The sequence below is a fragment of the Macaca thibetana genome, chromosome 9, assembly GCF_024542745.1.
Source record: "Macaca thibetana thibetana isolate TM-01 chromosome 9, ASM2454274v1, whole genome shotgun sequence".
NCBI classification, from domain to species: Eukaryota; Metazoa; Chordata; class Mammalia; order Primates; family Cercopithecidae; genus Macaca; species Macaca thibetana.
In genome coordinates, this window is record NC_065586.1 from 110,560,823 (window position 1) to 110,588,463 (window position 27,641).

General features: G+C 40.8%; 1 protein-coding gene across 23 annotated transcripts in view; it reads right to left on the minus strand.

The window, feature by feature from the left end:
• Window positions 1-27,641, minus strand: part of ABLIM1 (actin binding LIM protein 1) — a 342,305-nt gene that overhangs the window by 14,282 nt on the left and 300,382 nt on the right. For 6 of the 23 annotated variants that reach the window (XM_050804240.1, XM_050804242.1, XM_050804236.1 and 3 more), the window contains 7 exons: window positions 23,952-23,987; window positions 21,432-21,561; window positions 18,574-18,693; window positions 8,390-8,494; window positions 6,616-6,663; window positions 2,846-2,992; window positions 296-387 (listed from right to left, as the gene is read on the minus strand). In XM_050804240.1, the coding sequence (XP_050660197.1) occupies window positions 296-387; window positions 2,846-2,992; window positions 6,616-6,663; window positions 8,390-8,494; window positions 18,574-18,693; window positions 21,432-21,561; window positions 23,952-23,987 (678 nt within the window). The remainder of the gene's footprint in view (window positions 1-295; window positions 388-2,845; window positions 2,993-6,615; window positions 6,664-8,389; window positions 8,495-18,573; window positions 18,694-21,431; window positions 21,562-23,951; window positions 23,988-27,641) is intronic. The other 17 variants (XM_050804247.1, XM_050804244.1, XM_050804260.1 and 14 more) reach the window with 8 other exon arrangements.

Consider the following 27,641-nt stretch of genomic DNA (forward strand, 5'->3'; position numbering starts at 1 on the left):
CTTTCAACACATGTGCTGTACACACGCCCCCATGTGGTCTCACTTTCCTTCCCACAAAAACCCAAACCTTCCACGCCCCTCTGACCTCTAGCATCTAGAGCCCAGCACGTATTCTGCCATATTCCATTTACTATTAACAGATACCTGTCTTGCTTTGCCTGCCAGACTTCAAGCCCCTTGAAGAATGGGACCACCTCTTGCTTATCTAGGGGGTTTATACGTAGTAGTCATTCAAGAAATACAGATCTTATGTAACTAGAATTGAAGACAGCAGCAAGGTAGTTTAAGGACAAACCTTCATTAATTGCTCTTCTTGAAGCTGTCGGCGTCTCAGAAGTTCCTCGTCATCTTCCTCTCTGCCACTAGATCTGCGTCTCATGTCAGGTCCTAATTCCATAGCAAAGACAACTTCTCACATCAGTCCCAAGACAAGGGAATCTTAACGGGCTAGTCCATCTGTGTTCAATTTGTTAAGCTGGCAAGGTCGGCAGTAGACTTTAATGCTTTTAAGTAAACAACAGAAGAAAAAAAAATGCCTGCCACCAATTCAGCACTACTGACTGGTTTCTCAAGAAAATGGCCCTGTGTGACAAGCCAGGTCAATGTGTAATGCAAGGAAGGCCTGAATTTAGGCTTCCCTGCTCAATTAGAACTGGGTTTGCCATTGCAACTTAGTCTAAGTCTACTGGTCAGAGATCACTTTAGCAAATGGGAAGGGCATCTCCAGTTGTTATTTTGATGTCTTTGAAGTCAATTTGCTTTTTCCTTTCTTTTTTGAGACAAGGTTTCACTCTGTTGCCCAGGCTGGAGTATAGTGATGCAAGCATGGCTCACTGCAGCCTCCACCTCCAGGCTCAAGCAATCCTCCCACCTCACCCATCTGGGTAGCTGCAACCACAGGTGTATGCCACCACACCCTACTGATTTTTAAATATTTTTGTAGAGACATGGTCTCACTATATTGCCCAGGCTGATCTCAAACTCCAGGGCTCAACTAATCCTCCTGCTGTGATTAAAGGTGTGAGCCACCACGCCCAGCCTCAATTTTCAAATAGAAAGAAATGCAAATTTATCTACATACCAACAGATAGGTAAGATAGTCATTGTTTTGTGACATGTGTTCAAATCTTGTAGTTTTCTCTTTTTCTGAATATTTAGAACTTCATAATACTATTACTCTGTCTTCTACTCTTAGTAAATTCAATAAAAAGCATACTTTTACTATTTCTTTCAAGAAATGGGTCTCTAATGTTTTTTCTCATCCTTTGAAAAATGGTCACAAAAGAATTTTATACTAATAGGTAAATAAAAAGCATTAATACAGGTATAATTTTACTTTGGAACAATATAGTAAATCGTCTGCAATGTTTTAGCTTTCTGGAAAAGGGGAGACAGGGAAAGGAAAGGAGGAATCTGTCTGAATGGTTGGGAGGTTAAGATAATTATTGTTTTTCCTAAATTGCTTGGATTAATCTGGCTGTGGGAGGAAACAGGAAAGTTTGCTAATCTAATCAAAATAAACTTTAACTAATAGTCCTAGTTTTCAGCATTTTGATTAATGGACCTGAAATTTTCCTCCTTTTGGAATCCAAAAGAGCTTTAAACTACTTAGCGATAATAAATTCAACAACAAAAACTTAATTCTTCCTCTTTCCAAAATGTAGCTGCTTTAATGTCCTAGTAAGCAATTTACTAAACTAGCAACCTCAAGGCCTCAAGAACTTCCTGAAGGGCATGGACTGGCATAGGAAAGCTGATGACTGGTTCTTAGTCCTTACAATTATAAATGTCAATGTGAAGTTTCTCTCTTTCGTTTACACTAATGAAAATCAATAGGCACAAGTTTGCAAGGACTAGATAAATTTCATTAACATAATGTACAGAACACTTGTGAATAATGAACTTAGGAGGTAGATTTTCCTTAAACTCTTTCTATAAATATCAATTGATTTAAAATCCACTTGTATTGCTTGTGAAAGATATTCCAAAAATATCTTGATAAAAAATAGCACAATGAAGATTAGGACATTTTGGAAAATTGAAGGCCTTTTAGGTTGTCAACAGAAGTGTGATAAGATCATATCCTTATAAAGCTGACTCGCTAAATTTTCAGTATTAGTTTCTGGGTTTGCTAATACTTCTTTTTAGGCCGAGTGGGTTCACTACTGACAATATAGTAAAGACACAGACATAATTGCAAAGCATGAAGCAAAGAATGAAACAGCTGAAATACGACATTTTAGCACAGAATTCATGAAAATGGTAGATGTAAAATCACATAACTTCACAGAAGTAATATTTCAGAACACCCACTACTCTGCAATAGCCCTTTTTCATGATGGAGAACATGATCTCACAAGAAAAATGTAAGTGCTTCAGTGTTAAGATTGGTTGTTAAGAATTATAACTACAACCCAGAAATAGTCTAAAACAAATTTAACTGAAAGAAGTCATGCTTCTACAAACATTTGGTAAATTCACCCACTAGACTCTAATTATATAGAACAATGTTCTTGCTATAAGGCTTTGGCTCAACTATGTTCAACAGAGTTATTGATTTTGCAGTATTAACTCTGAGAGTCCATGCAAACCATTGGTTTTAGACCAGTTCTGGATCCCAGTGGGTTTGGTTAGAACAAGACTCTGGTGGATGTGTTTTTGTAACTTTTAAGCGTTTTGTACAACAAGTTAATACCACGTTAGCTCTTTTCACTATGCTATCTCTTGGTCATACTTTTCTTAAAAATCTTCACGATAGGATACATTTTCTTGCATGTTTTTAAGCATCTCATCTTGAGCTCTCTTAGCAGTTTGTCCCTTTGACTTAGCCGTGACAGTTGCATACCTACGGCAGCAAATGAGGGGGGACCAGGCCAGTGGTCTGTCTCAATCTTTGGTGTCTCGCTGGGGTCTGGTGCCTGGGCTGCTGGGAACTTGGAAAACTTGATGATCTCTTCTGAGGACTTGCTCTGGGCTGCCAAGGCAGCTGCATCTAGATGGGAATCAGGGGGTGCTTAGCTATTGGTCTGTAAGACAATGGTGGTACAGCCCCACTTACATAGTTTTCTTGTTCTCTGGCAAAAGTTTCAGTTCCAGAAAGTTCTGTTTATTACCATTATCCATGGCCCAGTCACTCAGAGGTACCTATTGACAAGTCAACTCATTTTCCTTACTTTACGTCCGAAGCAAAGCTTCATCCTACACATGTTCTACATCTGAAAAATCCTATTCTAGAGTGCTGCCCAGCACAAGCTAGATGAGGCTATTTAAACAACAACAAAAAATTAATACAATTAAAATTCTGCTCCTCAGTTTCACTAGCCATATTTCAATTGCTCAGTAGTCACATGTGATTAGTGCCTACTGTCCTGGCCAGTGCAGATATAGAACATTTCCATCCTCAGAGAAAGTTCCAGTGGACAACACTCTCCTAGAGTAATTAGTAATCTAAAATTAAAGAGCTAAGTTGAAAGCATGATGCTCTCACTTGACTGCAGTTGTTAATCATTAGAGGGTTGGCTGCCTTTGCATCTTTGGGCAAGAAGCCACAAATATATTGGTCCAGTTCATTCTTTTATTATTTATTATTATTATTATTATTTGAGACAGAGTCTCACTCTGTTGCCCAGGCTGGAGTGCAGTGACGCAATCTTGGCTCACTGCAACCTCCGTCTCCCGGGTTCAAGGGATTCTCCTGCCTCAGCCTCCCAAGTAGCTGGGATTAAAGACATGCACCACCATGCCCAGCTAATTTTTGCATTTTTAGTAGAGACAGGGTTTCTCCTGGCCAGACTGGTCTCGAACTCCTGACCTCAGGTGATCTGCCCGCCACGGCCTCCCAAAGTGCTGGGATTACAGGCGTGGGCCACCACATCTGGTCTGGTCCACTTCATTCTAATCCTTATATACTACATACATGTGTCCTTGAGTCCTAGGAGAAATGGAAATTGGAAAATCCACTTTCAGCTTGCAGGAATTTGGCATTGAAACTTATGTTTGCCATTCCCACTCATTGTTTTGTTCAAAGGTCTGTGCACACAAGAGAGGTATCCAACTTTAAAACAACAAAAGCCAAACTAACAGCAATATTAGTTCACAAAGTTCTTAATGGCTATGCTTAGAGGAGGAGTCACAGCTTAGAGCCCCAAATCTAACCTACAGAGATGGAGCAAAACAAACCAGGTTAAATGGACAGTCCCTGATTCTGGCTAATTTTGCAAATTGGCCAGGGATGACACTAAATATTTCAAAATGTATTTATAATGCCTTAAATAACTGTTTTCTTCTGGGCTTACATATTTAAAATCTGGAAATAACCTTTTGAATCTTCAGCTCTAAGTCCTCCATTTTTTGAGTAACCTTCTGGGTCTCAATTTGCTTAAATAACTCAACCAAGGTCACCCAGTACAAAGGGGTAGTCTTTTCCCCCTTCCTCGGAGACAGGGTCTTGCTATGTTGTGCAGGCTGGATTCTAACTCCTGCACCCAAGTGGGTCTCTCACTTCAGCCTCCCAAGTAGCTGAGACTATGGGTGCAGGCCACTGTGCCCAATTTAGGAGGTAAAGTCTTGGCCAGGCATTAAACAGTGTTTCTCTGAATCTCTAACCTCATGAGAAAAACATTTTAACTTGGAAAACACTACATACAAAATCCCCTTTTTAAAGATGGACAAAACATGTTAGCATATAAGAAGTTCTCAGAAGTTCTGCATTATGAAGAACAAATGTGACTTTAATTAAATCTAGCCCTTCTCAAATGCATCAGGGCACAGACACCAGTTTTGGGCATAACAACTATTTCTTTGGCATGGAATGGCTGTTTTGCAAAAACATCCCTTGGAAAGCACTGCTCTGGCTGGGCTATTTTTAATTAATTACAACAGACTGAAAGATTTCAGTCAAAGTAAATATTATGAAAAGAAGTCAACTAACTCCTTCCAAACAAATAATCTAACATTATCCAATCTCCTTAAATTTTAATTATTTGATTATTTTTGTTCAGAGAGGAGGACCTAAAGATAGGATTTTTCAAAGTCTCTAAGTTGACACATCAAACTCTGATAATTTTATTCTTACATTAATAACAAAAGGATGACTTCAAACAGTACTTACGCATTAGAATTGGTGAAGTCAGTAGTTAAACATTCACATGTTAATGAGTGTGTGGAAAGACATTAAACCATAAAAAACAAAAACAAAAACAATGTTAACAAACTTAAAAAGCAAGCGTATGGTTTAAAACCTCAAAAAAAAAAAAAAAAGATGAGAAAAAAATCAAAGCTCTAGAACCATTATGATATATACATTTCTCTTTGTCTTCCTGATTCTGGCCTAAAAGTTTTTTCCTTGTGCATTTTCAATGTTATTTGATTTTCACGTCATCCTAATTCTTCCTTCTTTTCTTTCTTTCTTTTTGTTTTTTTTTTTTTTTTTTGGAGGGGGGCGACAGACTCTCGTTCTGTCACCCAGGCTGGAGAGTGCAGTAGTGTGATCTCAGCTCACTGCAATCGCTGCCTCCTGAATTCAAGTGATTCTCCTGCCTCAGCCTCCCAAGTGACTGAGATTACAGGTGTGTGCCACCATGCCCAGCTAATTTTTTTTTGAATTTTTAATACAGAAGACAGGGTTTCACCATGTTGGTTAGGCTGGTCTCGAACTCCTGACCTCAAATGATCCACTCGCCTCGGCTTCCCACAGTGCTGGGATTACAGGTGTGAGCCACTGCACCTGGCCTCATGTTATCCTAACTCTTAAGGACTCATGTACGTCAGCTGGATTCTAAAGGCAGCCTTCAAATTTCCAGGCACAATTTGTGTAGAATTTTCTGAAATCACCTGAAGACCAGCTTTGGATATCTTTTCACAAAGATTTATGGTCAATATATCTATAGAGACTTAATAACGGTGGAGGAAAATGTGATTTACATAAAGTCATGTGAGTTCCTGAGTTAAAAAAAGGAAAACTGAATTATACATACACGTTAGTGATTCTTAGTTTGCAGGAAGTTCAGAGACAAACTGATCTAACTAACTGGTTTTTACAGAAGAGAAAACTGAAGCACAGAGAAATGACGTCACAGAGCCATTCAGGGAGAAAGTGGGACCAGGGCCTCGACCTCTGTGTTAGCTTGTATCCTGTCCACTCCACTGTGCAGACATCTTCATACCCAATAAGAAACCGGAGACCTGGACAGCCCAGTTGATGTAGGCTCAGTCAAATTAGTTTTTCTAGGTGGCTGATTTTTCACTAGTTTAAATTAGTCTCATCAAAATTATTTTAAAGGGTGACTATATTTGATGGCAAAATATAAAAAAGTGTTGCTAGGATGTTTGTGAGTTGCTGTGTGACCAGTACTTCCCCCTCTCTAGGAATGGAATGACACATGGTTTGATGGGCTCAGAAACAAGTTAGAAGCTTTCTAATCAAGCTAAGTGCTCTCCATCCAGGAAAATCAATTTCACAATATTTACATCTTAGTAGACCAGAAAGGCATAATATGCTGGATGCACCAGTTTTACTCTCAAAAGCAGCAGCAGGAAAAGCCTTTCAGAGGACAGCAAGGAGAAGTTCGGCTGACTTTGCTATTTAAAAGCTACGCAGAGGAAAGCGGGTTTTACCATGCTGTTTGTAGATGGGTGGTTTTCGGTAAATGTTGATCCCTTGATCTGTGGAAATGAAAAGCAAAGGTGTGTGATTATGGGAACCAGTTCAGCGATGGGAAAAACAGATCAACCAAACGGCAAATCAAACTGAAGATCTTGAACAAAAATAATCCAGAAGGTTAATTTCTGTATTACAAAGATTGAGTTTATTGGAAGAAAAATTATAGAAATGAGTGGCTTACTATATGCAAGTGTTATGGAAGCCTTTGTAATACATCTTAGGATATATAAAGATGTGATTAACTCATGAGCCATTTATTTCAAATACACACTTCATTGAAAGTGGGATTAAAACAGGAAGAAATGCAAGCAGTGGAGGTACTCTTATGGTGAGAAAGACATAACCAGTTTGGGGGAAATCCCCAAATTGCTACTGTCTAGAAATTGAGCCCCCAGTAGATACCAGTGGCTCAATTTACTTTTCAACTAATGAGTGGAACAGTGGAAAGCAATGTAGAAAAATCAAAAGGTTTTTTTTTTTTTTTTTTTTTTTTAAAAAGACATAGAAACTTTTTATGTTCAAGGCTAGCCTTGTGTACTGACGGGATGTTCAACAAATCCTAATTTATACAGGCCAATTTTTTTTAAAAAAGAATGAATGAATGAAAAAGAAAAGAGATGCGAAACACTATTTATATATTTTACAAGACCCCATTGGATTATGGAACCATTTTGCTTTAACTATAAATACTCAGGAAATTTCAAAAGGTTTCTGTTTCCCCAGAACCGTGGGCACTGTATCTTGGTGGGGCATTTTTATGTGAAAAATCCCAAATATAGAACATTAATTTTCAAGATTCAATTAAACGTTTTTAGAAAGGACACTCCCGACTAAGTGATATAAAGCTCAGTGAACTTTCCTCTGTTTTATTAAGTTGAGAAGCGAAAGAAAAAAAATGATTATAGATTCTAAATATGTACACTTACGTTAATATAGTGGGTAATTTATTAAACTACTTTCAGTAGCTAAACAAAGCAAAAAACAATAAACTGCTGGTAGAAATATAATATTATTACCTCTGACAGCTAATCCTGTCCTTACAAAGTGAGCTGATTCTAAACATTAAGATATGATATTAATGGGCTCTGATTACTTCAGTTTCTGATGTCAAATTACTATTTGTATTATGACAGCAAATGCTTGTGACTACTAGAGCAAAGCTTGCAGCACCAAGCCTAAATTGCAAGATATCTTCATGGGCTGTGGAGGTGGCTAGTCTATGATGCGCTGCAGAAAGACCAACCAATTCACCCAATTCTACATCTTTCTGAAAAGTCCTTGGAGAAAGTCTCCACGTTAGAGAAAAACAGGAAATAGAAAAGTATTCTCTCAGGTGATACTGTGGTTCAATCTTTTGGACAGGAAGATAACTAGATTGCCATTGCTATAATTAGTCAATGACAGCAAACCACAGAAAGGCACCTCAGAAGGCAATGATCAAATGGTGCAATGAAAATTTTACTAAAAAGCAAAACAACACAACTCAACTGCTTTTACCCATCACCCACACTCTTCAAAAATTATTTGAGAAAACATAAACCTTTAAGGTAATCCTGGCATTTAACACATAAAACTTTTGAAAGGCCCCCTAGGTCAGATCCTGCAATTTAGGGTTTGTTAACTGTGCATCCCAATTAAAAGAGCATGAGAGATGAGACGAGACGAGGTTACAAGGCTACATTCTACACTGTGACAGGACACCAAGACACAGACTGTGTCAGCTCCTACCTGGAACATGGAAATGTTTAGGGGCCTGAGCGTAAGTTGGAGTTAGAGGGCGGCTGTCTGGCCGGTAAGGGAGAGGGGAGTTCCGGCCGCTGGACGGCTCATTGCCTCCAATGAGAAGAATGGAAAAAACAAAATGAGAGAAGGGAGAGAGAAACAAAGAAAACAAAGCAAGCGTAATAAAAATTCAAAACAACAGACCAGAAGGAGGTTCATCAAAAAGGAGAAACAAAAGAAACACACTCAATTTATCAACTTGACTTGCAAAGGTGATATCAGGTTTAGTTTTCCATCACAGAGATTTGAACTCAGGTGGAGCTGGGTTAGAAGCAGCTAGCGGTCAGGTGCGTCATTCCAATGGCATGCATTGAAAGCTGTGAGCTCGCAGCAAATCGATTAGAGGGAGCGGACATTGGAAGGGATGGAAAGCTGCTTGCTCAGGATTCAGGATCAGTTGTCAGATGGTTAAATCCCAAGCGTGTAAAGGAGCGGGCTAGGCAAACCCAAATACAAATCACTCTCAAGCATGATGGCAGCAGCTGGCAATTAGCAGAGGTTTCTCCGATCTGAAGGTTAAGTCTGGGAACCTGTGTGGTCACCAAGTCCTTCCCCTTAGGAATACAAAGTGCCTTCAATTGCAGCATGTTTCTGTTTTCCTCACTTTGAAATATACAAGATAGAGTCAGACCCGTATAGCCAGGTATTTCGCAACCATTTATACCTCTCCCCACCTTTCACTTCAAAGATGAGGCTCCACCCAGGCCAATGATTCAATCACTGAAACATTTATTGAACACCTACTATGGCTGGGCACTGAGTACTACTGAGGACAAATAGATGAATGAGATACACTCCCTGTCCTCAAGGGACTTAGGGGCTATCTAAGGAGACAGACTTAAATACCATATAATGACATGTAATTGTTTACTCTGAGGTATAAGAAAAATGCTATGACACTCAGATGAAGGTGCCACCAATTCTTCAAGCTAGGTTTGAGCTGGGCATCAAAGAGTAAGCTCACCAGGTGAGCGGGCAGGTGAATGGGTGGGTGGGAAGTCCATATTCCAGAGGGCTGCAATGTCATGAGAAAGGGCTAGAATGTCATGAGAAGGATGTGGTCTGGGGGAGCAACAGGACTGGCCACCTTGTCTGGACAGCATGGTGCACTTGGAGGAGAGAACAGGGACCAGGCCAGAAAAGAGCAAAGAGGTGGCTGCAAAAGCCTTAAGTGCCACCATATCCACCATCACTCCCTTCTGACCAGGAGAATGGCCGGGATGAACTGATTCAGCTTGTGCAAAATTAGAAAGAGATTTTCAACTGGCCTAAATTGTCCTCCTACCCTATGTCTGGGCAAACATTTGTCTCAGGAAGACACCAGAAGATGTAGGACTATTAAAGCTCAATAAATTAGTAGTGGTAATTGCGTTTTACTATTGAGTTGTAAGAGCTTTTTATATATTCTGGATACGGGTCTCTTATCAGAAATAATATGAATTTGCAAAGATTTTTCTCCCAGTCTATAGGCTGTCGTTTCACTTTTTTGGTGGAATTCTTTGAAACACAAAAGTTTAAAAATTTTGATAAAGTTCAATTTATTTATCTATTAACACTAATAATTTTAAATAAATCATAGATCATCAGAAAATAGAGCTCTGGCCAGTTGCTTCAGGGCAAATTTTTCTAAATCTATCCAGTCAAGTGTGAAAGGTGTCAATTTTTAGAGTTCTAAAATACATTTAAGAGAATTTTAATGTTGGCTGGGCGCGGTGGCTCACGCCTGTAATCCCAGCACTTTGGGAGGCCGAGACGGGCGGATCACGAGGTCAGGAGATCGAGACCATCCTGGCTTACATAGTGAAACCCCGTCTCTACTAAAAAATGCAAAAACTAGCCGGGCACGGTGGCGGGCGCCTGTAGTCCCAGCTACTCGGGAGGCTGAGGCAGGAGAATGGCGTAAATCCGGGAGGTGGAGCTTGCAGTGAGCTGAGATCCAGCCACTGCACTCCAGCCTGGGCGACAGAGCGAGACTCTGTCTCAAAAAAAAAAAAAAGAGAATTTTAATGTCTCAGCATATACATTTTTAAGTAACCAGAGTATAGATCTACACTAAATGGGCAGTAAGATATTCCAAATATGGGATCTGTGTCTGTTACTGAGTCAAATTTACATTCCTGGCTTTTGGTTATTGGTGTTCTGAAACTTCTGTTTTTTCTTCTCAAGAGTCGGTTTAGCATCCAGCCCCAAATATGTTATAATGTTGACTTTATTATTTAAGTCATATATTAGTTCCCCAAAATTGTGAAATATCATCCCTTACAATTGACCTATTAAGCTAATTTATAAAAATGTTATCTCATTTAACCCTCTTCTAAAGAGAAATAACTAGTTCACATCAGGAAAAAATGAGTATAAAAAACACAGAGGAAAACAGGGGAAGGAAGATTTTGATTTGCATTTAGAAGGAAATAGTGTTTTAAACCTGTTGCTGAATTAAAACTCGGTCTCATTTATCGTCATCAGTGCTCAGTGTATCGCCTGGCCAGGCGTAAGTGCTTAATAAATGTCTGTGAATGAATGATTGAAGGAGGCCAATTAATTACCTCCACAGCTATTTATTGGCCTAATTTAGCAAGCACCATGGCAAGATTCACCATCAATTTTCTCTAATCTCTAAATTAAAGGAAGCTAGATGCTAGTGTAGTGAAGTCCTCACTTAACATCAATAGGTTATTGGAAACTGCAATTTTAAGCAAAATAACATACAGCAGGTCCTTGAAGAACGTTGTTTATTTCAACCTAGTTTCATCACAACATTGATGAGGGGAAAAACTAGACTCTTATTTTAATATATCAATTCTCTTAAATCACAGTCTCCAAGAACCTACTGATGATGATAAGTAAAGACCTACTGTATACAGCACCGGGATCACCCCTTTTATAACTTCCCCATTACAGCCAATCCTTGACAGCTCCAATTTAATCGTTTCACTGAAGAAAAATGATTTAATCCTATGAACATTAGAAATTATTAACAAGGGTAATCCATAACTGAAAAACAGAATCATTCTTATGGTCTTTTCTCGATAGAAGGTACACCGGGTCTCAACTTTTGCTACTGCTTCTGAACCACACTGCTGCGTGCTTTTATTCTTTCACATCGACCTCCACTGTCCTTGTAGAAAATCAGATGTTTCCAGGAAAGTTCTCATAGGTTTTGGTTATAATACACAATCAAATGAACCCCCATTAAATCAGTTTTTATCATTATTAGCCCGTGTCACGCACGCACAAAAATATCTGCATATGCAGGACACAAACTTTAAGGTTATTAGAATTAGACATTTGTCCAGGGATTAAAATCTTTCTATTAACAAGACCCTCTGGTGGCCAGTGCCTCTAGAAGCCCCTCACTTCTTGAATATGATCAAAGCCTCTCAGAGGTTATGGAGTAGCTGTCTGAATTCCCAAGGAGTGGCTTCTGGCTGAATGCTGTCACCAGTTGGGTGTGGTTCTATATTAGGCTGGATGGCTTCAGCAAACATTCACCTCTCTAGTTGTTTGAAAAAAAAAAAAAAAAAAAACACTAGTATGTTCAAATTTTATAAGTAGATTTAACTATAATCATTTAAAACTTCCCACAAAGCATTTTTAAAAATCAGGTAGAGGGAGACCCAGTGACACACCCATCTCAGCAATTCTGCAGAATGTGCTTTCCACATACCACAACCGCTCACTGGGGAATAAGTTTTTGGAATAGATAATGTTTCTAGGTACCAAATTCTTAGCCCTTGAAATACCAAAGGCATGACAAATTTTGGGCATTTCTAAACAAAAAGGAAAATTCTCAAGAAGAGGCCTCTTTCCCTTTTCTAAATTAAACACCTTATTTTTATTTTTATTTTTTTGAGACAGAGTCTTGCTCTGTTGCCCAGGCTGTAGTGCAGTGGTGCGATCTCGGCTCATTGCAACCTCTGCTTCCCAGGTTCAAGCAATTCTCCTGCCTCAGCCTCCCAAGTAGCTGGGATTATAGGCATGTGCCACCACACCCAACTAATTTTTGTATTTTTAGTAGAGACAGGGTTTCATCATGTTGGCCAGGCTGGTCTCAAACTCCTGACCTCAAGTGATCTGTCTGCCTTGGCCTCCCAAAATACTGGGATTACAGGCATGAGCCACTGCACCTGGCCAACTCCCTATTTAAATGATAAAACTTTGAACCCAACCCCGGCAGGAAATAACTGATGGGGGCCCTAAGAGGTCATCTGTGCATAGTTCCTTACTTAGACAAAGCAATCTGTGACATACCAGATGAAATCTCATATTTGGAAGATATCATTATTATCACCATCATTGTCATCATCTATCAACCCAGAATAAGATACTGTTTAAAAATAATAGGTCGGGCATGATGGCTTATACCTGAAATCCCTGCACTTTGGGAGGCTGAGGCGGGTGAATTACTTGAGGTCAGGAGTTTGAGACCAGCCTGGCCCACATGGTGAAACCCTGTCTCTTCTAAAAATACAGAAATTAGCCGGGTGTTGATGGCAGGCACCTGTAATCCCAGCTACTCAGGAGGCTATGGCAGGAGAATTGTTTGAACCTGGGAGGTAGAGATTGCAGTGAGCTGAAATCGCAGCACTGCATTCCAACCGGGGCAACAAAGTGAGATTCTGTCTCAAAACAAAAAACAAAACTACTGTGTGTGTGTATGTGTGTGTGTGTGTGTGTGTGTGTGTATCTGTGTATAATACAATAGTATATATATATATATCTCACACTCATGGCTATTTTGTTCCTTTAAGTCCTCAGATTGGGCCACCCTAAGTTGCTAGTGTTCTGTATCTATTGTAGTGACAAGCTACTATATTTCTATTTATGTTTCTATTTCTATTTCTTGGCCTTCAGTTTTACCTCCTTTCCTATTACCCTAGTAAGCCAATTTTTTAGACCTCGGGGGCGCATTCACTTACAGGACTCTCACTGTACTTAACAAATTTAAATGCCTGTCTCCACTTTCATTCTTCTTTTTGGCACCATGAGAGCCCGAGTGACTAATTCTAAGACAAGTGAATAGAGATGGGGGTGTGCGATTCTGCTGTGGGGACCTGTTGGAGCACTGCCTAGCTTTCTGGACTCAGAGTGCTTACATCCCCAAATATAAATGAACATCTTGAGGGAGCCTTAAGATAAGTTGGCAGCATCCAGAATTTTGTGACAGTTTTAAGATTGCCGGTTCTTGTCTAAAGCGTCAATAAGAGTTACAGTTTCCTTCAGCAAGTGTCAAATATATATTTACATCATGGCAACTCGTATTTATAGCAAAAGAGGAAAGATTCCTTTCAAAGAGATTTAATATATATACCCCTCCTGCTCAGAAATCCAATTTATACTTCATGGACACAGAATGTCATGTCTAGCAGTATTTCAAAGGGGAAGGAAGAGAAACTTAGCAGACACTTCACAAACAGAGCCCGAAACAAAGTGAAAATGGTTTTTCCAAATCTCTAGGCATAAGGTTGTCCAAATGGCCCAAAGATATACTAAGATAGAATGAGGCTACAAGGAAGTTTGGAGGACAGAAATAAAGATACACCCAACCAACAATGGATGTTATGGAAAATGAATGGGGAAGCCAGTGAAGCAGAGAAACAGTCTGTGCCGTGCATCTCAGCTTTACAATCATGCAGGCATCCTCAGCTCAGTGAGCCCAGGCCTGGGTCACACACTGCAGAAACAAGGACCAGGAAGTGGACTTGGGCAATGGAAGGCTGGGCTTCTGGCTGCCAGAGTGGCAAATGGCGCCCCCTGCCTCCGAGATGGACATCCGACCTTAGGTCAAGCTCCCAGCTTACATCCATTAAAAACAAAACAAAACAAACAAACAAGAAAAACTCCCTCAAGCTCCAAGACAAGCTCCAAGATAAAAGTCAATGAAGGGCCACAAAAAACCCTGGATGACATTGACTTATCTCAAAGATATCTTGGATATGTTACTCAATGGCTCTAGGTTTCCCCTATTCTGAAATTTCTAAGTGCCGGAGAGGTCTTCCATGTAAAAGGACACATGTGTTTCAAAATAACTAAGATGTAATTCCTTGGAGAATCGGCATTTAGCCAAATACACTAGGCTTTTAAAGCAATATCTTTAATGTACAAAATCTCCACCATGTATCTATGATTGAAAAACTAAGTATATACTGTTATGTACATTATACTTTGCATCTGAAGCATAAAGACTATTTCATATGAACAAACTATAGGCACATGTCTAGTAAAAAGACAAGGGGAGAGAGATTATTAGATGTTTTTAAGTTCAGGGTCACTAATTCCTTTTGGCCTAACGCTTTTTATCATTTAAATCCAGAATATCTGACGGTGTCAAAAACTTCAAATGCAGACTGAAAACAGAAAAGAATGTATATTTACTTTTTTTTTTTTTTTTTTTTTTTTTTTTTTTGGAGACAGAGTCTCTCTCTGCCGCCCAGGCTGGAGTGCAATGGCACGATCTCCGCTCACTGCAAGCTCCGCCTCCCAGGTTTACGCCATTCTCCTGCCTCAGCCTCCCGAGTAGCTGGGACTACAGGCGCCCGCCACGTCGCCAGGCTAGGTTTTTGTATTTTTTAGTAGAGACGGGGTTTTACCGTGTTAGCCAGGATGGTCTCGATCTCCTGACCTCGTGATCCGCCCGTCTCGGCCTCCCAAAGTGCTGGGATTACAGGCTTGAGCCACCGCGCCCGGCCTTACATTTTTAATAAAGCACCATTTAGGGCCGGGCGCGGTGGCTCAAGCCTGTAATCCCAGCACTTTGGGAGGCCGAGGCGGGTGGATCACGAGGTCAGGAGATCGAGACTATCCTGGCTAACATGGTGAAACCCCGTCTCTACTAAAAATACAAAAAACTAGCCGGGCGTGGTGGCGGGCGCCTGTAGTCTCAGCTACTTGGGAGGCTGAGGCGGGAGAATGGCGTGAACCCGGGAGGCGGAGCTTGCAGTGAGCCGAGATCACATGCCACTGCACTCCAGCCTGGGCGACAGAGCGAGACTCCGTCTCAAAAAAAAAAATAAATAAAATAAAAAAAGCACCATTTAGGAACATAGGGGTGCCATAATTTTTATAATCATTTAATATTTCTACGGAAAAGTAAATATTTCTTAATTTTATGATCTAAATGACTGAGGATAATTCTTGGTCTAAGACTCAATAAGAATGCAATTTTCTGGCTAAAAGGGATGAAAAATAAAAGTGTGCTTTAAAAATTATCTTCACACATATTTATACTGAAACGCATGGCCCTCATATGAAGGAGCGTTCCTGGGGAGGAGGGGGCCTGGGTCTAGTCCAGGCACTGCCACGTCCTAGAGGTGAGCCCCTGGACAGTTACTTAGCCAGGGCCTCCATATTTGGTCTCCTCACTGAGTCCATTTCCCAAGAATGCTGTGAAAAGTGAACAGAATGATGGCATCAAAAACCATTTAAAATCAGGCACGGTGGCTCAATTCTGTAATCCCAGCACTTTGGGAGGCTGAGATGGCCAGATCACTTGAGGTCAGGTGTTTGAGGCCAGCCTGGCCAACATAGTGAAACTAAAAATACAAAAATTAGCCGGGCATGGTGGCGCATGCCTGTAATCCCAGCTACTCAGGAGACTGAGGCAGGAGAATTGCTTGAAGCCGGGAGGCGGAGGCTGCAGTGAGCTGAGATCGTGCCACTGCATGCAAACCTGGGCAACAGAGTGAGACTCTGTCTCCAAAATAACAAAAAAAAAACAATTTAAGAGCACCACACTGACCAAGGTGGGTGCGCTCCACACCAAGATACTTCACCTGGTGATGTAGGAGTCTCATTGTTCCTGATTTATAGAGGAGGCAAGTGACACTCAACAGGATAGATAAATAAGCAGCCCAAGGTCACACAGCTAGCAAGTAACGGAGATATCTGAACCCAAGATTCCAGTGTCCATGGGCTTTTCAACTGTCCACATGGCTACTCATGGACATGGGGTAGTGTTAGTCACTGACCAGCTATTGACACTTTGTGCTGTGTTATTTGTACAAACTGTGTAACTTTATAGGGCCTGTGATACTTTTCTTTCTACAAAAAGTCTCTCTCTAAAAGTTGAAACATATAATAGCCAAGTGAGGAAGTTTACATTTTAATGAATCAATAATGTATTTTTTCTTAAATATCAGAGATAACCAAAATCTTTTTTTCTTTCTTTCTTTTTTTTTTTTTTTTTTTGAGACAGGGTTTTGCTGTGTCACCCAGGCAGGAGTGCAGTGGCTCGATCTCGGCTCACTGCATCCTCCACCTCCTGGGCTCAAGCAATCCTGCTTCAACCTCTGCATAGCTGGGACTACAGGCATGCACTACCAAGCCCAGCTAATTTTGTTTTCATGTTTTTGGTAGAGACAGGGTTTTGCCATGTTGCCCAAGCTGGTCTTGAACTCCTGGGCTCAAGCAATTTGCCCACCTCAGTAGAAATAACCAAAATCTTAATTTGACTAATGGCTGCTATAGTAAAGTCTCTTTAAAATATACAACTGAAGGGTTTTTTTTTTTTAAGAAAAAAAAAAACAGCATAATTTCTTTATGATTTTATAAACATTCTCTAAAGTATCATCTTGACATTTTATAAATAAAAATTTTCCCCAAAAATACTAACTAGCACTCATTATTTAAAATAATCTGTTGGCTGAGCATAACTCACACCTGTAATCCCACACGTTAGGAGGTCAAGGCAGGTGGATCACTTGAGGCCAGGAGTTTGAGACCAGCCTGGCCAACATAGCCAAACTCCATCTCTACCAAAAATACAAAAATTAGCTGGGTGTGGTGGTGCACACCTGTAATCCCAGCTACTCAGGAGGCTGCGGCATAAGAATCGCTTGAGCCTGGGAGGCGGAGGTTGCAGTGAGCCAAGTTTGCACCATTGTACTCCAGCCTGGGTGACACAGCAAGACTCTGTGTCAAAAAAATAAAAAAAATTTAAAAAAAATTAAGTAAAATAATCTGTCAAGAGTTTTAGAGAGTGTTGTACCTATCAAAAAATTTGCTAATGGCAAATGGCACGTGTGCCTTAACTCCAGGCACGTGTGTCTTTGATAAGCACGATTGCTTCAATGAGCAATGTTATTTTCAAAACACAGAGAATGCTGAAATTAGCATCACTGCATAATGATAAGTACAGTACATGTACCTTTTAGGATTCAGCCACTCAACAACCAAGTGAGCACAAAGAAAAAGCTTGGGTAGACTGACAACGAAAATTCAGTAAACCAGAACAAGCTCCTCAACGGAAGCATCAGAGATATGACACGCAGAGCAGCACATGGTTAAGAGTCCTTTAGGACTGTTTTAAGACCCGTGATAACATCTGTGCTTGCCTCCTCCTCCATCCTTCAGCTATTACTGTTGGTTAATTTGGTTCAAATCAAGTTCGCACCATTCCAGGAACTCCTACTTAATTTTAAATTATGACCCCTTCATAGCCTCGTCAGGGCTCTCGGCTCCCCCAGTGTGGACAGTCCCAACTGAGGATGGCTGCAGAAGCATTGCCGACAATGATGAAAATGAAGGGATGGGGCAGACATGTGAGGCAGGAACAGAAAACAGAAGGCAAAGCCTCTCTTCTCCATCATGTGGGAGTTAGGACAAATCAAAAGACGACTGCTCTGAGTCAGCTCAAGGAGAAACACTGATGTTGCCATAGATCTTTTAATGCTGCCCAAACATGTTAATATGGTTATAGTTTATCACCTGTAAGACAACTTTTGTATATCTGTTACTAAACACTGTTGTGTTTTGCTGTGACCTGTTACGTACTGAACCCAGGAAAATATTCCAATTATATATATTATATTTTGTTTCAATACATCCAAAAACAAAATAATAATATATATATATATATTTTTCTTTTTTCAAAGCAGTGGATAATAAATTTTATGGTCTTAAACATACTTCCTGCTTCTTCATCTAGAGCCCTTAGAAGTGACATATTTCTCCCAACGAGAGACGCTATGCCCATTCTAAGACAACTATTGGGTATAGTCATGACACACGCAGGCATGCTGAGAGCTCAAAAGCTCGGCACTAACTCTTGGAGATACACCTTATTAGCCTTCCCAGGGTGCTAATAAATCTCCACTATGCAGGGTGCTGCCTGGAGAAACCTGCCTCCTTACCTTTGATATGGGGAATGAAGTGGTGTCGGAAAGGGGGGTTGGGGCGGGAGTCGCTGTGGGTGGGGCTGAGGCTGCTGGTGCGCAGGTACGACAACCTCTGCACACCAGGAGACAAAAGCTCTGTGCAGCAAGGAGTCAGGGGCAGGGCACGGTGGAAACAGAAAAGAAGAACAGAAATTAACACAGGAGCAGGGAAGGTGCCATCGTTCCAAGGGAAAACAAAATAAAGAACGTTAATCAGGAGGCTGAAAAGGGAGGAAGGAGAAAGGGTTAAGAATGCACCTGCTAAGGCTGAGGCAAAGTGGGGGAGAGTGCAAAGAGGTTCAGGCGGGTACAGAGTCACTCTCTGAGAATAAATGGCTTTGGTGAGAAGAAATGGTCACCTGGATGGTCTCTGTTCAGCCAGTAGCAGACACATCATTTAGATTCAACAACAGCTGTTTTTAAAAAGCACCTGACAAAACAGAACCCTCTGAAATGCTTATTAAAAAAATGACAATCATTGTATTTGTATGTAAGGGTCAGGTTTTTTTTTTTTTTTCTTAAGCAAACTTATCCCACTGTAAGTTGAATTTTATTTTGCCTACATAGAAGGAAAACCTGTTTGTGTTCCCTGTGTGGCAAAGAGGTCTATATGATCCCGAGAACTTCAGCAGGAGTACTGGAGGCTGGAAACTCAGTTATCTCAGGAAGAATGGACCATTCAACTTCAACCCAGACTGAGGGGGTTTTAAATCATCATCTGGCATCTAGAACTTGTGGAGTGGACTCTCTGGGGTGTTCTGTATGGATCACAAGTATGCTATCAGAATTCCTCCAGCTCCACTTGAGAAGGGCAGACCTCAAAATAATAACTATAAAGCCTAACGAGTGGCATCAGGCATACATGTAATATACTGTGAAAGGAAAGAAGGAGAAGGAGAAGGTTCTAAAGTCTATTGGCATCAGAACCATAATTGGAACAGATGGAAACTTTCTCAATAAGGACATGAGCTTTTGGGGGAAGAAGTGTTGACTGACCACTCCCCTCACTATTCAGGGATCTCTGGAACAACAATGCCCCTATAACCCCACGCCACTCTGGTAACTCCATGGCTGGGGTCTCAGTGACCTCAGCACATGCACATGAGCAGGGTGGCAGCATAAAGGATTTTTTTTTTTTTTTTTTTTTTGAGACAGAGTCTTGCTCTATCACCCAGGTTGGAGTGCAGTGGCGCGACCTCAGCTCACTGCAACCTTCGCCTCCCAGGTTCAAGCAATTCTCCTGTCTCAGGCTCCCAAGTAGCTGGGACTACAGGTGCACGCCACCACACCCGGCTAATTTTTGTATTTTTAGTAGAGACGGGGTTTCACCATATTGGTCAGGCTGGTTCTTGAACTCTTGACATCAGGTGATCCACCTGTCTCAACCTCCTAAAGTGCTGGGATAACAGGCGTAAGCCATCACGCCTGGCCCAGCATAAAGGATTTCTTATTACCCAAATAGACAAGGGCTTAAATCAAGACCCATGTCCTGGGCATGAATAAAATGAATATGGTAGCCCATGAAATAAGGGAAAAAAATTTCCTGAGAACTTTCATTTAATGTAATTCAATAAACAGCATAAATATTTACCAGTGTAGAGAAAATTATACATTATCAAAGGATCAAATAGTTTGAATTATCTGCAAGTATTAAATCTAGGGTCTTAGAGAGAAGATTGCAGCCTTTTATCATTCTGTTAATTCCTTTGGTTTTATTTCTTGTACAATTTATTTAAAAAAAAGGTAGCATATGGGTTTGTTCTCATCTACCCATCCAGAAGCAAGAAGCTTAACAGGAAGTCTTCACAGATGCACACTATCACCATTAAGTTTTATTAGAGGCCAGAATCTTCCTTGTGAATCTATTTCTCAGGGAATCTTGGATCTTTACTGGGGTCTCCATTCTTCTCCTACTATACACAAGAGACACCCACTAGTAGCCACAGACACTAAATTCTCTGCAGATGAAGGTCCACTAAAATCTGCTACTTTGTGGCATTCTCTACTGTAGTGATGCCTAATAATTTTATGTTTTCCAAGTATGATGGAAAATCTTAGGGTTGGAAATGATTTTATATTTCCTAAGTCTGATTGAAAATCTTAGGGTTGGAAATGATTTTATATTTTCTAAGTCTGATTGAAAATCTTAGGGTTGGAAATGATTTTATATTTTCTAAGTCTGATTGAAAATCTTAGGGTTGGAAATGATTTTATATTTTCTAAGTCTGATTGAAAATCTTAGGGTTGGAAATGATTTTATATTTCCTAAGTCTGATTGAAAATCTTAGGGTTGGAAATGATTTTATATTTTCTAAGTCTGATTGAAAATCTTAGGGTTGGAAAGGATCTTAAAAGTGATCAAGAACAGCCCTGAGTCCTCTTTCTAGAAGGTACTTAACCAAGCATACTTACTAACACCACGTGCCTAGATAAGGGAAGCATAATACATCTGTTAAAAACGGCTAATACTGAATTTTAGGTGATGTTGGTATGCCTAGAAAGCACATCAAAATATTTTCTTTGAGAGATCTCCATTTTAAGTCTCAAAGTGAAGATATTTTCATTAATCCTATTTTTTTTAAAAAACCCTTGCTTCTAGTAGCTCACTGTCAAAATGTAATTAATAAATCAAAATGTACACAGCCATAGGATGACTGATGTTTCAAGAAAAGGTACAGCATAAAATATAGTTGGATATCAGTTTTCATTTTGCTAAGGAGAGGGATGGAAATGTTTAGTCATCGGTTTTTCAATGTGCTATCAATAGTAGGGGGAAAAAATCACAGAAATACAGTTTGTTATATAGAGTGAATCCCAGGAACAGCCACCCTTACCAGGTCTGTGGAAGTGCTGGGGAGAGCGCGACGTGGTGGGAGTGTAGCTGTGGCGGCTGTACACAGGAGAGCTGATGGAGCCCTGGCTCGTGGACCGATGGATCATCCGATCCCGAACATCCTGGTACCCCTGGAAACAAAGTTCGACACATTCAGGCCGTCACCATTCCTCAGTAGGAACCATGTTTCACAAACATTGCCAAGGAACCATCATGTCTACTTGTTTATATATATTTGATTAATATATGCACTTATTTTTATGTGCAAAATTTACAGGTATTTTATATGCAAATGAGCATTCTGTGGCTAATACATTGTGCTCAAAATCTGCAGTACTTGGGCTTATTACAAAATTTTAAGAGCCAAGTGTGGTGGCTCACACCTGTGATCCTAGCACTTTGGGAGGCCAAGGTGGGAGGATGGCTTGAAGCCAGGAGTTCGAGAACAGCCTGGGCAACATAACGAGACCTTGTCTTTACAAAAAATTATAAAAAATTAGCCAGGTATGGTGGCACATGCCTGCAGCCCAGCTACTCAGGAGTTCAGGCTGCAGTAAACTATGATTGTGCCAGTGTACTCCAGACTGGATGATAGAGTGAGACTCTGTTTCTTAAAAAAAATTTTTTTTAAAGATGAAAACATATAAACCTTAATAGAGATAGGGCTATGGGACAAAAGATAATAATTCCAATGACCATGCTGACATTGTACTTTTCAGTTTCATAAGTATGTTCACATACCTACCAGATCTGCATAACAAGAAGAAAAGGTAGATCACATACTATCACCTCCCTCCCCCTCCCCCCACTAATGTAGAAACATGGTTTCAAGCAGGTAAGAGCCCTGTGTGTAGGCGTGTGACTGGTATGGGCACAGCCTGCTTCAAAACCAGCCTCCTGACACTAATCTCATCCTTTGTTCTGACCACCAACCTACCTATACCGTCTAGAACATTGATCTGGTGACATTTTAAGTAAATTCTCCTGAATAACAAGTTGATGACTGCCATAAAGTCGGTATTTTACTTCTCATCTTGGGAAACATATTCCAAGAAAATAATTTAAAATGCCCTTTTAAAGGAGGAATAATTTATTCAAATACTTTTATAGTACCACTATTCATAAAGGCAAAAATTTGCGTTACATGTTCAACAAATTGGGGCACAATTAAGAAATTATGACATACGGGCCAGGCATAGTGGCTAATGCTTGTAATCTCAGCACTTTGGGAGGCCAAGCTAGGTGGATCACCTGAGGTCGGGAGTTTGCGACCAGTCTGCCTAACATGGAGAAACCCTGTCTCTGTCTCTACTAAAAATACATAAATTAGCCAAGCGTGGTGGTGTGCACCTGTAATCCCAGCTACTTGGGAGGCTGAGACAGGAGAATTGCTGGAACCCAGGAGGCAGAGGTTGCAGTGAGCCAAGATCGCGCCACTGTGCCCCAGCCTGGGTGACAGAGTGAGACTCTGTCTCAAAAAAAAAAAAAAAAACCCAGGAAATTATGACATGTGAATTCAATGGAATAGCATAGCACCACTAAAATGTCACCTGTCTCCAAACCTAGAAAAGGATATATTAGGTAATAAGTACAAAGAAACCACATGCACACAAACACAATATAAAACTGTCTAAAGAGTTGAAAGAGTACAAAGAATATTTTACATTTTAGGAATCTGTTGTCCTATGAAATTTCCACTAGCACAATAAAAGTAAAAAGTTTGAAAGAATGCATTAATAATGACTAAATGAAAACCTCAGTAACCATAACTTTGTGAAATTTGAGAGCAAATGGTAAGGGGAAACTTTGGCTTGATACTAGTTGTCTTAAACAATAAATTAAGTAAAACAACAAAACAAAAAGTCCCCAAATTATGTGCTTCAACCTTACACAGCTGGTCAACAGAAATTAATTCTTCATAAATTCAATGCAAATTATTAGAATATAGGTAGAAATTAATAATTCATAGCACTCAGTCATAAACCATGAAAACATTATAGTATTTTTACTACTTTGAATTACAGAGATTCCCTAAAAGCAGTCCAGTTTCATAATATCCAGAAAGTTGCTTGGTTTTAGGATCAGATGATTGACTTCAGACTAAACAGAGTAACCTCCTATCAAGATGGCTCTGCTTAAAGAATACGCCATGACTGCTGTTGGCCATTTCAGTTTATTAGGGTTCAGAAAAATTAATTATAGATATATCTATATATAGATAGATATATACATTGGGACAAGTGACTTATGTCCCTGCAGACACTTTCCTTCCACTTAGAGGCACAGACACAGATTAATGTGAGGCCATTTTTACTCCCTGGTCTCCAATTTAAGAGGAATATACTGCTGTTTCTTAGAGTTCCCTCTTCTACAGAAGTAATCCCCAAAACCACCACAGTCCCACATGCAGTTTTTCTGTTCTTTTGTACGTTATGTCCTTTTTCAAAAATCCAAGTCTAGGGAAGGGTCAAGCAATTCTCAAATTCTACCCATTAAAATGGTAAAAAGAAATGGTACTTACTTCTGCTGATGGAGTAGGAGACAAAGTCCTTGGAGACTAGAAAAATAAAAGAGGATTTAAAGTCACAATGTTTGTTAACTCTTTGCTGGTTTTTTTGCTTGTTTCTTTGTTTTTTTGAGACAGAGTCTGTTTCTGTCATCCAGGCGGGAGTGCAGTGGCACAATCTCGGCTCACTGCAACCTCTGCCTCCTGCGTTCAATTGATTCTCCTGCCTCAGTCTCCCAAGTAGCTGGGACTACAGGCATGTGTCACCACGCTCAGCTAATTTTTTGTATTTTTAGTAGAGATGGGGTTTCACTGCGTTAGTCAGGATGGTCTCGATCTCCTGACCTCGTGATCTGCCCACCTCAGCTTCCCAAAGTTTTAGGATTACAGGTGTGAGCCACCACACCTGGCCTCTTTGCCAGTTTTAGAGTTGCTTATCAGAGTCCGCTGGAAATATCAGGCAACATATACTTGCCAGCATCCCTCCCCATCTCCCTGTCTTCTGATCAGGTACAAATGCATCTGCCCTGGGGCTCAGACAGGTAGACTCTGACAAAGTTCCGGGGAGATTCTGGTGCACATCTCTGCCTAAGAACCATCAATAGGCCAGGTACAGTGGCTCACGCCTGTAATCCCAGCACTTTGGGAGGCTGACGTGGGTGGATCACGAGGTCAGGAGATCGAGACCATCCTGGCTAACATGGAGAAACCTCGTCTCTACTAAAAAGTACAAAAAATTAGCCGGGTGTGGTGGCAGGTGCCTGTAGTCCCAGCTACTCTGGAGGCTGAGGCAGGAGAATGGCGTGAACCCGGGAGGTGGAGCTTGCAGTGAGCTTAGATCCGGCCATTGCACTCCAGCCTGAGACAGACTTCCTCTCAAAAAAAAAAAAAAAAAAAAAAAAAAACCATGAATAGATATGATTGTGATACATACTTAGGTGATTAAGCTAGACAAGTTAGAATCATTTCCTTTATATATTCAAACCATGCTCATTTTACTCTGATGAGTTACAGCATCTACTGAAACATAGGATCTTGTTCACATGGTGGTTGACTAAATTGCAACCACAGCAATCACCATAAAATAGTTTGAGAACTAAAATAGGACTTTGGTGACTAGGCAAGGGGCATCCTGCCTTGGCTGCCTCGCCAATCTCACTACCATTCACCTCTAGCTTCCATCCTCCTAGGCTCACAGGCTTCCTTGGGGCCATCAACAAGCCAAGCCTTCTGTCACCTCAGGGCCCTTGCACTTGCTGTCTCTTCTGTTGCCAGTGCTTTTCACCCAGACACCTGCAGGGCTCATTCCCCATCAGCGCTGATGTCTCCGCTCAAACCCACTGTCACACAGTATCTCCGTGACCATTCTATCGAGAGGAGCAACCCAGCCCCTGGTATGCTTTCTCTTTACTGTGCTTCATTTTTCCTCAGAGCCCTACCACTCTGTAAAATCTGTTTCTTTACTGTCTCCCACGCGATGCCACAAGCTCCATGAGGGCAAGGACTGTTTGTTTACAACTACATATTCCCAGTGATGACAGCAGCTCCTGGGACATAGTAGTTGCTCAACAAGTATTTTCTAAATGAATAAAATGTTTACAATTAAAATGCAAAAAGCTTTCACAAAGAAATGAAATGCAAACAGAGCTATGGAGAACACAGCCAGGGGTGGACTTCTCCGTTTTGGAATTTGCCCTTTGCACCACATTCTATAGTAAGTGGGCAGACTTTCTGTATTCCAAGGCTTCACAAGCTCCACGGTCTCCTCTGCAGCTATAGCCTGTCTCTAGGGGGTCTCAGCTAGGTGAAGGCTCGTCTCAAGGTCAGGGCCCAGGTCTGCACCTGCACTGATAGCAGGGCCCTGGAGGCACCAACGGCTGCACAGAACTAAGCTGACTCTTGCAGTGTTTCTTAAATGGCAATATGTATAAAGGCCAGGTGCGGTGGCTCACACCTGTAATCCCAGCACCTTGTGAGGCTGAGGCGGGTGGATCACTTGAGGTCAGGAGTTCACGACCAGCCCAGCCAACATGACGAAACCCCGCCTCTACCAAAAATAGAAAAATTAGCCTGGCTTGGTGGTACCTGCCTGTAGTCCCAGCTACTTGGGAGGCTAAGGCAGGAGAACTGCTTGAACCTGGGAGGCGGAGGTTGCAGTGAGCCAAGATCGCACCACTATACTCCAGCCGGGTGACAGAGCAAAACTCCATCTCAAAAAATGCAATATATATATGAGGTCTATAAAAGAAGTGTGATAAAAAACTAATGGAATAAATAATAGAACAGCTTGTAAAGTTCTCTCAGTTGCAAGATGCAAGTATTGGGAAAGAGTTCACTAATATGTCTGATTTCTGATCCCAGGGGCACCCTCTATGCATAAAGAAAACCGTGGGACATCATTCCAGGTTATGACAGTAACTATAGTGGCTGATTACGAGAGTAGCCGGCATTTTTCTTAAGCACTTATTATGTGCCCAGTACTGTTCTAATGTAAATAGCTCACTTACTCTTTACAGAAAACTTCTAACGTAGGTATTCTTGTTCTCTATCTTGAGTTTGCAGATAAGGAGATTGAAGTATATAATTTCCCCAAAGTTATATGGTTAGTCAGTACCAGTCTGTTATTTTATTTTATTTTATTTTATTTTATTTTTTGAGACAGGGTGTTGCTCTGTCACCCAGGCTGGAGTACAATGGCATGATCATGACTCACTGCAGCCTCAACCTCCTGGGTTCAAGTGATCCTCCCATCTCAGCCTCCCAAGTTGCTGGGACTACCGGTGTGTGCCATCACGCCTGGCTAATTTTTGTATTTTCTTTTTTTGCAGAGATGGAATTTTGGTATGTTGCCCAGGTTTGTCTCAAACTCTTGGTCTCAAGCAATCCACCCACCTTGGCCTCCTAAAGTGCTGGGATTACAGACAGAGCCACCATGTCTGGCCGAGTCTGGTTTTAAATGCAGAGATTTTCACCTCAAAGCCCAAACTCTTGAGTGCTTAATGTTTTGTTGCCCTGAACGGAGCTGCTGGGAAACACACACAGACACATACACCGCACACAGACACACCTGTGCACGCACACTACGAGCCCCAAATCCTTAACGCCATTAAAAAAAACTCACATCCCCTTGCTTGTATGAGTTAAACATTAGTAAATTCTCATCCACAGGGTCCAAGACCAATCTCTATGCACTTTGTTCAGGAACTTCCCCTTGCCTCTTATCCCCTACGAAACTCTGGGGGGTTCAATGCCAACTGACAACCCGGGCCAAGGCACCTGCGCTTGAGAGCCGCCGCAAGTGCAGCTACAGCTAAGTGACCACTAGGTGGCACTACATGAAAATAGATATCACTTCCTGTCACAGGGACCCTTTCCACGCAGAGCTATTCTCTGGAATAAAACCCAGATGAGAAAGTAAATAAATAAAAGCATCAATATACATAAAATGACAAATAAACATAAATATAATTATCAAATAATATTATACATCTGGAATTGAGAACAAATTAAACAGAATCACATTTTCATGCCTTTTCTTCTCTAAGACCTCAAAGCACTGTGAGATGCTAGATTGTTTATATTGTTTTAACCTTTGTTGAATAGCTAATTTGTCAGCTATTTGTTAACATCTGTGTGGACTCAAATCAGTCTACAGATGATTCTAATTTAAAAAATAAAACACAAAAAATGACAGTGAGCTGATTG